The following is a 10902-nucleotide window of genomic DNA, read 5'->3' on the forward strand; positions in this document are numbered from 1 at the left end:
CATCTAACAAACATTACAATACATTGTAAATCCCTACAACCCACCCTGGTCCCTGGCATTAACCAGTCATCTTCAGAGGATTGAAAAGTAGACCGAGAGAGGATCCTGCTTGTTAGCGTTATCCCGGACTACCTCAACGAAATTTCCGTTCTCGTCCTATGAGTTGTGTACGCCAGTTAACAGCCGCATGAGAGGCTGATAAGAACATTAAAAGAATCACAACAACCACAACGACAAGGACATTTTTAAACAAATTATTTGACAAAGCAATTCCGAAACATGTAACGGAACTGAGTATCCCTTTATCGGAGAGCCATCCCCTCTCTCACCACTATTGGCAGGCACTGAAAGTCCCGCCCTCTCCCTCGCCATTCACCATCCGGTTTCCGGTTTGAGATGAGAACGCCTACTGGGTAGGAGTGGGAGGGGCCTATCTACCAACCAGGAAGCGTCTGCACACGCTTTATATCATACAGTCACAACCTGACCAGGTGACGCTTTATATCTTTATAATCAAAACCAGAAAGGTAACGCTTTATACCTAATATCTATATATAACCTGATAGTTAACGCTTTATATCTTTTTAGTCACAACCATACAGGTAACGCTTTATGACTTTATATCAAAACATGACAAGGTAATGCTTTATATCTTTATAATCACAACCTGACCATGTAACGCTTTATATTATCTTGTTAGTATATGCTACACGTGAACCTCGGGCTCCGTGAATAGTGGGGACAATTCTATGCTATTCCCCACTATTCACTAGCGCTTTATATCTTTAGAGTCATATCTGACAAGGTAGCGCTTTATATCTTTATAATCGCAACCGGACAAGGTAACGCTTTATAACTAATCTAAAACCTGACTGGTCCACTCTGTGTTTGGTAGCCTACTCGGCTGAGTCATTTCCGACTGCTGCTTGATGACATAAATGAAAAAGTCTCACCTATAATCGATTTATTAATGTAGCTGCTTCGTATGACATAAGTAGTAGGCTATAAGATGTATGTACAATAACCTCCTTGAAGCGATTGATATATTAAGCTGGAAATATTTAATTCGATGTAACATTTGACAAACGTGTGATACCTCTCATCCTTATCTTTATTGTCATCTCAACTAAATTATACTTTACCATGTTCTGTAATAAATAGAATTGCACACTTTCGTGGAGATACTTGTTCTGTAATTAATAGTATAACACAACTGGACTGCTTTGTATTCAGACTATTACTATGTTATTAGTTACAAGCTTGCATTATTGTCTTTCAATCTTCTATCCACCTATTAAACAATTGATTCACACCAATCCATGCAAATACTGGCTGGTTAATGAACACTCATTTATGATGTAGGCTACTGAGCTGAAAACATAGATAAAAAAAAGAAAAATCATTAAGTGAGGAATGTTTCATCATCAACCACTTACCAATCTCTTCTGTTGTGTAGGCTGGGTTATGGAGTCCGCTGGGACAGAGGGGAACAGCCTATCACGGACTGATTTCATCTATTGCTGCGGTGCCGTCACAGAGGTCCTCCGATTTGGCCCGGCTCACCTGAACCATGAACACAAGGTTCTGTTTCTGGTCATCCCTGGTTAGTTTGCCCCATGTTCAGATTCTGACCTGCCGTTTGTTAACTCTTATTGTTACATGATGAATTTATGTATTTATTGTCCTGTTTATGTATTTCAGCATTATTTATTAATTATTTCTGTGGTCACTTTAAAAAAAAAAAAACATGTTTATGGCGAATGTCAAGAATCCCAGAAGTCGAAATCGCGAATGGAAAGAATGGGAAATGGAAAGAATGGAAAAAATGATTCAAACGAGGTGGGTGGGTAGTAGGGCTGTAACAATACGCGTATCGAAACCGAAATCGCGACACTCAAAGCCACGAACCTGTCTCGCGGTGTGAGAAGGCAGAAGCGCGATACGCCCTTTCTAACTCTCCGGTCAAATTGTCCGATTGAACTTTGCTAATAATTTGTCTAAATAATAGTCTGCTGACAGCGCCCCCTCTTATCGATGCCGTAAGTTTGCGACGAGATGCCGTCGAAGTCCTCATATGCGATATGAACGACATTTATCCAGAGTGGGCCAAGCGCGAAAAAAATTGCCTGTGTGATCCTGTCTCTATTGTTTTGTGTGATTTGACCGGCAGTTTGTCCGCTTATAGGTCGGAATGAAGCGGCCACCGATTATTGACAGGATGGGTACTTTATTCTACCGGACTCGTTCGCTTCTTCACTAGACACACGCGCTACCGCTCGCTCTCCTCGCTCGTCCACTCACTCGCTGACTTCACTCACACACACACATACGCACACTGCCATTCTCGCGCACACACATAGGCCTACGCTATTCGTAACACTATGCCTCGTAATTGCGACGTTCATGTTAGGCGTTCATGTTTTTTCCCATCTACTGAAAGTTAGGCTATTAAACATGTTGCATTCTATACGGCCTGATTATGTCATTATTTAAGCTAAATAGCCTAATAAGAGGCGCTAATAGGATATTTGACTAAACCAACCAAACTAGTTGAGGGTTTTTGCCTACCTGCAAGCATCCTCCCACTGCATCTTTGGTTATTGATTAATTTAGCTATACTTTAATAGTATTCTTTTTGTTCAAATCTGTTCAGTGTTCCAAATTATTTGTTATTAAATGTTACATTAAGTTAATTGTTATATTAGTGTTGTTAAAATAAAATGCTGTTTAAATTTAAAAAAATCGTGGGATGTATCGAACCGTGGGTCAAAAATCTTGATACAAACCGAATCGTGAGTTGGTGTATCGTTACAGCCCTAGTGGGTAGGTCTATCACAGGATGCAGTCTAGTAATTCCTACTGGATGATCGTTATTAAAGTGCATATTGATTGTACTGGCCAGTTGTTTCGTTGTCAGTTGTTTTAGAGGATTTAAACTGTATAAATGCATGCTATGGTAGAAAAACGATAGACAACTGTCTTTAAATGATTAAGCCGCATATCACCCGATTACCATGGAAGCTGAGTTGTCAGAATAAGCTAGTCCTGAATGTGACTACTTGCTGTTTCTACAGTTGTATTTATCATGATAATGCCTGTTTACTCTTAACTGAACTGTACATAAGGGTTAACAACCCCGTCTGGGGACAAGTGGACACCATGCCTTACCCTAACCTGGTGGTTTGACATCCATCATCTTGGCTTTAATAGTGAAGCCTTATTGTCTTAAGTGTGTCCTGATCAACCCATGGTAATTAGTAGACTTCATGAAGCTGCCCACCGTATTTGCATAATAACATATTTTTGACGGTCGTAATTCTTGTTATTCCCCATTCTTGACTTTCCGGATTCCCTTTGGCCAAGAAATAGACTACAGAACAAAAAGAAATAGGGAATCATGCATGGGGAAACGTATACAAAGACAAAATGTGACTATATACCCTGCTTGGCTGTAAATAGTTTCTGTCATATATGCTCTAACATGCAGTTTTTAAAGTGTAATGGTCAGACATTTAGCAATGTTGTCCACCTCTAACTCCTCCAGGTAACCCTGGCATCGTGGGTTTCTACAAGACCTTTATGCAGGCTCTTCATGCTTCTTTTGGCTTTCGACATCCAGTGTGGGCTGTGAGCCATGCCGGCCACTGCGACCCGCCAGTCTCCATGGACATGGTTGAGGGTAAGGTACCACACATTTTATCCTTATCAGAGTATGCATATCTGTGCCAGTGGAGTGTGAAATAAGCCCTTTATATCTATGAAGGGTTACGGCTTGGATGCAAATGTTTATTTAAGTGCTGTCAAGCGATTAAAATATTTAATTGCGATTAATCGCATCAATGCCATAGTTAGCTCACGATTTATCGTGCGTAATCGCAAATTCTTTTTCTATGCTAAATATCCCTTGATTTCTTTGTCCCATTAATTTTTCTTATTTTAATGCTAATTTTAATTAACATGGAGAAGTGCATCGGCTTGCCTTGTGCAAATGTTTTTTATCGATAACAACATTGGCATATACTGGTCAAAACAGGACGATACAAAAAAAAAGCCTATAGTGCAATTAAACGATGAACATACAAACATACTGCCTTGAACATAACAGTCAGGCTACTGCTTCTTTCTTTTGAGCCCAAAAAAAAAAAGGAAATAATAATATATGTATATATTTTTTTAAAAATAAAAGAGTTGAGTTAATCGCGATAAAAAAATGATCGCCGTTAAAAATTGGTTTGCGTTAACGCCGTTAATAACGTGTTTAACTGACAGCACTAGTTTATTTGGTCATCTAAATGGATCACTCCCCCTAGGGGCCGCCTCACCCCTCCTAGGGGCCGCCTCACTCCCCCTAGGGGCCGCCTCACTCCTCCTAGGGGCCGCCTCACTCCCCCTAGGGGCCGCCTCACTCCCCCTAGGGGCCGCCTCACTCCCCCTAGGGGCCGCCTCACTCCTCCGAGGGGCCGCCTCACTCCTCCTAGGGGCCGCCTCACTCCCCCTAAGGGCCGCCTCACTCCCCCTAGGGGCCGCCTCACTCCTCCTATGGGGCCGCCTCACTCCTCCTAGGGGCCGCCTCAATCCTCCTAGGGGCCGCCTCACTCCTCCTAGGGGCCGCCTCACTCCCCCTAGGGGCCGCCTCACTCCCCCTATGGGCCGCCTCACTCCTCCTAGGACGCGGGCGGGTGCTGTTGAAAGACGGTTTATTGTAATGTTTGCAGACAATGCTACCGGACGATGGTTCAGGGCCCCTACCTCAGTAAGGGGGCTGGTTCGGGGGGCGCTACCTCAGTGAGGGGGCTGGTTCAGGGGCCCTACCTCAGTGAGGGGGCTGGTTCAGGGGCCCTACCTCAGTGATGGGGCTGGTTCGGGGGCCCTACCTCAGTGAGGGGGCTGGTTCGGGGGCCCTACCTCAGTGAGGGGGCTGGTTCAGGGGCCCTACCTCAGTGAGGGGGCTGCTTCGGGGGCCCTACCTCTGTGAGGGGGCTGCTTCGGGGGCCCTACCTCTGTGAGGGGGCTGCTTCGGGGGCCCTACCTCTGTGAGGGGGCTGCTTCGGGGGCCCTACCTCAGTGAGGGGGCTGCTTCGGGGGCCCTACCTCAGTGAGGGGGCTGCTTCGGGGGCCCTACCTCAGTGAGGGGGCTGCTTCGGGGGCCCTACCTCAGTGAGGGGGCTGCTTCGGGGGCCCTACCTCAGTGAGGGGGCTGCTTCGGGGGCCCTACCTCAGTGAGGGGGCTGGTTTAACCTGTGCACTCTGGGTCCTTAACAGGTGTGCAGCCTCACCCAGGCCCGGGTCAGTCTGACTCTGGCCAGGTGAGGATGCATGGAGCAGCCTTCATACACACACAACAAAGTTACTGGTGCTTTTCTGTGTCTTTGTTTAGATGCCTCTTTCATCGAAGAGGGCGACATATTCGGGATCAATGGGCAGATTGAGCACAAACTGGCCTTCCTAAGAAAGCATGTTCCCAAGGAAACCCGCCTGGTTCTGCTGGGTCACTCCATCGGCTGCTACATCATTCTGGATATGATGAAGAGAAATCCTGAGCTCCAGGTCAGTTGAAGTTCTGCCATAGAATCACCACATGAAACCAGTTTCACTTCTTGTTCTTCATATTGCAGGTGTGTACAGTTATAAAAGCTGATGAGACACGGCAAGTCCCTCAAAATGCAATGCAATGCAAGGTTGGTTTTGAAACATGCAGCTGCTGCCACCTAGTGGACCAACGGATTAACATGTTTTACTTACAATTTTATATATACACTGTATATATAAATTATGAAATGAAAGGCTGGGGTTTTGTTTTATATAATTTGTTTATATTGTTAAGGAGTAGTAGTATTGGTGCGTTCACATCACTGAAAACATTTTAGCGACATCGGAAAGTTCTCGGGAACGACACCTTATGACGCTCTTATTATTCTACTTCTGTTCGGCAACTTGGGCCAGATTTTGATAACAGAGTTGCCCAGTTGGTGACGTATGGTTTACTTGTGACGCGCATGCACATGGCGGAACTTGAAAGTTTTAATCAATATAAAAGAATCAACCATTATATCACATACTCTACGATTGATTTACGTTGTAATCTCTGTTTGCATCGACTTTGCTCAGTTTTAAACATTGTGTACTGGCTAACCAGCTCTAGATAAGGGCAAGTGCTGCCTTCCATACAGTGGCAATACAACATGCTTTTTTTTTATCTGATAAAAAATCCCTGCGGTGAAGAACTTTTAGATTCCTAACGCAGTGCACATGAACGGTCGCTGAACATAATTTATTTCATTGTAACATTGCTATAAAGGAGTATATCAGGGCTGCAAAATTAATTGTTTGGCAAATTGAACCGATAATCTGTTAATCGCAATGAATAATCGTAATACCAATATCTTACCACATAATCACAATCATTTTCGTCAAAATGGACGAAAATAACTAATATTTCCATCCTAACTTTTCCTATCAGCCTACAGCCAATCTGCACAAAGCAGCTCTGTAACCGTTGATTCCACCCCCACACATTGATGATGATTCCATATAATACATTGCACTCATATACAGTGTTGGGAAGGATACTTTTAAAATGTATGCAGTTCTAGGATACAGAATACATGCCCAAAAATGTAATATGTAACGTATTCCGTTTCATCACTCAATCTGAGTATTGTATTCCGAATACTTGGATTACTTCCACATTGAATTGCATTTTATAAGTGTAGGAATGCAGCATCAAATCCTGCTTACTAAACAGGCCTATTCTGGTGTGTTCTTCTGTTCAAACTGGCTGAATGTGTTAGGCCCAAGTCTCCCTGAAAGGTCACTATTTAATATAATTTTCTGTAGTGGAAGAAAGACTATAAGGGTATGTTAATGCGAAAGATATTTGCTATTACATCAAACCTTTTTTTTACTGAAAAAAGTTATGAAGCGTTCAATCATTGGAAGAAAAGGTCTGGGGCGGAGTAAAGATAAGAGAGTTGGGGAAAGCATCTGTGAAAGCAGGCTAAATAATCATGGATATCCAGTGGGTGGCACTCGTTGTGATAACCCTCGAGCTCCTTCTCCCTCATTCTGTTGCTGAATTTGTGAAATTCATCGCCATTTTTATGTGTGTTTTCCGGCATCCGTTTTCTGTGGGTGTCTGTCCAAATTCCCAGACGGTCCGAAAATTTGCTGCTAGTCTTGGAGTTGCCGCCAATCGCACAATAATTCCCATAATGCGCGCAGCTGAGTGGGTGCCTGTTAGGGTTAGGGTTAGGGTCCAAAAAGGCGTATTCTTTGTAGAACTGGATCGGACCGTGGTGCGTTCGCTTTCACATCTCAAGCGAACCGTACCAGGGTTCGTTTGGAAGCGAACCGAGACCAGCTGTTCAGGGAGGTCTCGGTCGGCTGGTTTGGTTCACATCGAAGTGAGGTGGTTGCATTCCCACCAACGCAGACGTACCGAACCAAGGGACCAAACTCGTTTAGTGCGTACTAAATGCTGTTGGTGTGAAAGCACGAATAAATTCCTGAAACAGAAGTATCGTCATGTATTCCATTGATTTCAACAATGTAACTGTATTCTAAATACCAACAATTTAAATTGTAACTGTAAGCGAATAGAGTTAGCTATAATTTGTATTCTGAATACGTAACGCCGCTACATGTAATCCGTTACTATCCAGAACTGCACATATAATACTGCATACAATACTAACCCTAACCCTATAATACTAACCCTAACCCTAATACTTCCAACAAACTGCATCAGTCCAACTCCAGAGTTCAATCTTTCCATTTCATTAAAAGGGTCCCAGACGGTACTGATTAAGATTGGTTTCATCCCCCTGGATAATAAAACCCAGAGGAATGTATTTGGCATAGTTGTAGAATATGTGGAATACCTGCCCTTCCTCAATAACATCCTTGATATCATCTCCAGGTCCTTAAGGCTGTCATGCTGTTCCCCACCATCGAGCGCATGGCCCAGACCCCCCAGGGCCGCATCCTGACCCCCGCCCTGTGCCACATGCGCTACCTGGCCTACCTGCCACTCTTCCTGCTCTCGCTGCTGCCTGAAAGGCTGAAGACCGCCCTGGTGAAGCTGGCCTTTAGCCGCATCCAATCCCTGGACAGCACGGTGGTGGCTCCCACCGTCGACCTGCTCAGCGGGGACTGCGCAGGTCGGTTTTATTACAACATAGCTTTCACTCCAGGGAATACAAAATGTATCTATATTTTATAGGAAATACAAAAAATGGGCAAAGGCAGTCAAATAAAAGCATGTGTTTTTATTACTCTATTGATCTGTTTTGTCTTTTTCAGCCAATGCTATGTACATGGGCGGTCAGGAGATGAAAGGTGTTTTGGAAAGAGATAACCTGACAATTAAAAATAATTTGAAAAAGGTAAGGGAAACCAATTATTTCAGATTGTATGCCTGTGCCAATTTATTTAATTGCAAAACCAGAGTTTGGGACTTGGTCTAAAAGTGCATGGTTCAGTATTTGTATTGTGGTGGTCATTCCCCATGCATGTTTTACTGGTATCACACAGAACAATTGTAGTAATGTAAATAGTATAAAATCACAACTTATGGGCCACTGTATGTTACTGGCATAATATTAGAAACCACTTCTCCCTCTTCAGCTTGTGTTTTACTACGGGGCGGCGGACCACTGGTGTCCTGTCCAGTATTATCACGACATCAAGAAAGACTTTCCCAGTGGAGACATAAGACTTTGCAGAAATGGCTTCCGCCACGCCTTCGTACTGGACACGGGAAAGGACGTTGCAGGGATGGTTATCGAATGGCTGTCCAATGATTTGAGGTCATGAGTTGGTCCTTGATACTAATATCATATAGGGAATATGTGAGTGAGGAACTCGATGACTCCATGTACCGGATCCAATAGGAAAAGCAAACTTTGGTCTGTGCGGGTAAAATCTGAAGAAGAAGTCTGATGACTGGAGACTGTTTTTTAAATGCAGTGCTGTATAAATAAATGTATTAAGTTACGTTCTTAAATCAAGAGTTGTACAGAGGGAGAGAGCAGAAGAAAGAACCAAAAAACAAGTGAATCAGTGAGGGAATAGCTGATGGATGGCAATGCCATTCCTAACAAATGATTCATAAATGATAGCGCTTAAATCATACAGTCAGACTTATTTACAGATTAAGATAAAATTAAATTGCATTTTATTAATCCCGAATGGGAAATTTGGATAATTATGATGTGCATTATGATGATTATGGTAATGTGATAAACCTTGATAGACTGGACTGCCTAAAGATTACTGCAACCAAATTTATCACACCAGTCAGCTCCAGCCTTAAAGGGGTAGTTCGGAATTTTGGACGTAGGGCCTGATTCCCAAGTTAGCCTTGGTGTTCTTTATCATTGGAGATAGTTTTCAACACATTTCATTCAGTCCTTCTAGTTGCAGAGTTCACTCGTGCTAGGCTAGCGCACGGCAACGGGCAATACTGGCCTGCTAATAAAACAGCCTTACCCTCTCCACACTACACCCGAGGTATGCAATGCAATGCAAGGTTGGTTTTGAAACATGCGGCTGCTGCCACCTAGTGGACCAGCGGATTAACATGTTTTAGTTACAATTTTATATATATATATAAATTATGAAATGAAAGGGTGGGGTTTTGTTTTATATAATTTGTTTATATTGTTAAGGAGTAGTAGTATTGGTGCGTTCACATCACTGAAAACATTTTAGCGACATCGGAAAGTTCTCGTGAACGACACCTTATGACGCTCTTATTATTCTACCTCTGTTCGGCAACTTGGGCCAGATTTTGATAACAGAGTTGTCCAGTTGCTGACGTATGGTTTACTTGTGACGCGCATGCACATGGCGGAACTTGAAAGTTTTAATCAATATAAAAGAATCAACCATTATATCACATACTCTACGATTGATTTACGTTGTAACGTCTGTTTGCATCGACTTTGTTCAGTTTTAAACATTGTGTACTGGCTAACCAGCTCTAGATAAGGGCAAGTGCTGCCTTCCATACAGTGGCAATACAACATGCTTTTTTTTTATCGGATAAAAAATCCCTGCGGTGAAGAACTTCTAGATTCCTAACTGTCCGTCCACACCAGAAGCGAATTGAGCGACCAAATCGCCGGAAGTCATTCACTTTCTATGGGCAAGAGCGACCAAAGCGACCAAAGCGACCAACGCTACCAGCGGCCAAAGTTGAACGACCAGAGCGTCAAAAAGAAGTTGAAAACTTTTTAACTTTATGCAAATGACTATTATTCGCTTCAGCGACCAAACACTGACAGCCAATCGGAATGTAGACGCTCTTCGCTTGCGTGGATCCCAGGGAACATCGGCAGGCACTTTGGTTCCTACCTACCTTTATTCACTCACTGAACAAAATGTCGGCTGAAGTATTAATCGCGGCTGTAACTGGGCACCCGGTGTTGTACGACCCAACCCTTTTTCAGTTCAGAGATCGAAACGCCATAGTGGTTTGGATATCAAGTGATGATAAGCGGGAGTATTTATAGGCTACATCTAGAACGTTCGTATTTAAGCGGGAATCATTATAATTTGCTCTCCATGCCACCAATCTAACCAACCAATCGCGTGTAGCATGCTTTAAACAAAACCAAAAAAGTTTTTGAAATCGTCACATAAACAAACTAATCGACAAGACGAGGCTCACACCTCAGGCTCCGTGAATAGTGGGGAATAGAGGGATAAAAGACAAGAGATATATCCCTTGTCATTTATCCCTCTATTCCCCACTATTCACGGAGCCTGAGGTGAATAATTTTTAATTAAATAGTCTAGATAGATAGTCAAGTCTTTATTAATACCAAACGACACAAATCGTCGGGAATCCATTTAGGTGGTTCGTCCCACACAGGACATAGCCTACAATACCACACAGAA

At 43.2% G+C, this 10902-nt stretch overlaps 1 protein-coding gene across 3 annotated transcripts; it reads left to right on the top strand.

The window, feature by feature from the left end:
• The first annotated feature begins 144 nt into the window (after nt 1-144).
• Nucleotides 145-9898, top strand: ldah (lipid droplet associated hydrolase). Of its 3 annotated transcripts, none has more exons than XM_030357087.1 (8): nt 145-491; nt 1457-1603; nt 3545-3679; nt 5378-5547; nt 5616-5678; nt 7919-8159; nt 8302-8384; nt 8626-9898. In XM_030357087.1, the coding sequence occupies exons 2-8, from the start codon at nt 1465-1467 to the stop codon at nt 8812-8814; spliced, it is 1020 nt and encodes a 339-aa protein (XP_030212947.1). In that variant the 5' UTR covers nt 145-491; nt 1457-1464; the 3' UTR covers nt 8815-9898. The 3 variants fall into 3 exon arrangements, with proteins under 3 accessions (XP_030212947.1, XP_030212946.1, XP_030212948.1); XM_030357086.1 differs by having other exon boundaries at nt 158-527; XM_030357088.1 differs by lacking the exon at nt 5616-5678 and having other exon boundaries at nt 224-527.
• Nucleotides 9899-10902: the final 1004 nt, after the last annotated feature.

Source organism: Gadus morhua, chromosome 5 (assembly GCF_902167405.1).
Source record: "Gadus morhua chromosome 5, gadMor3.0, whole genome shotgun sequence".
NCBI lineage: Eukaryota > Metazoa > Chordata > Actinopteri > Gadiformes > Gadidae > Gadus > Gadus morhua.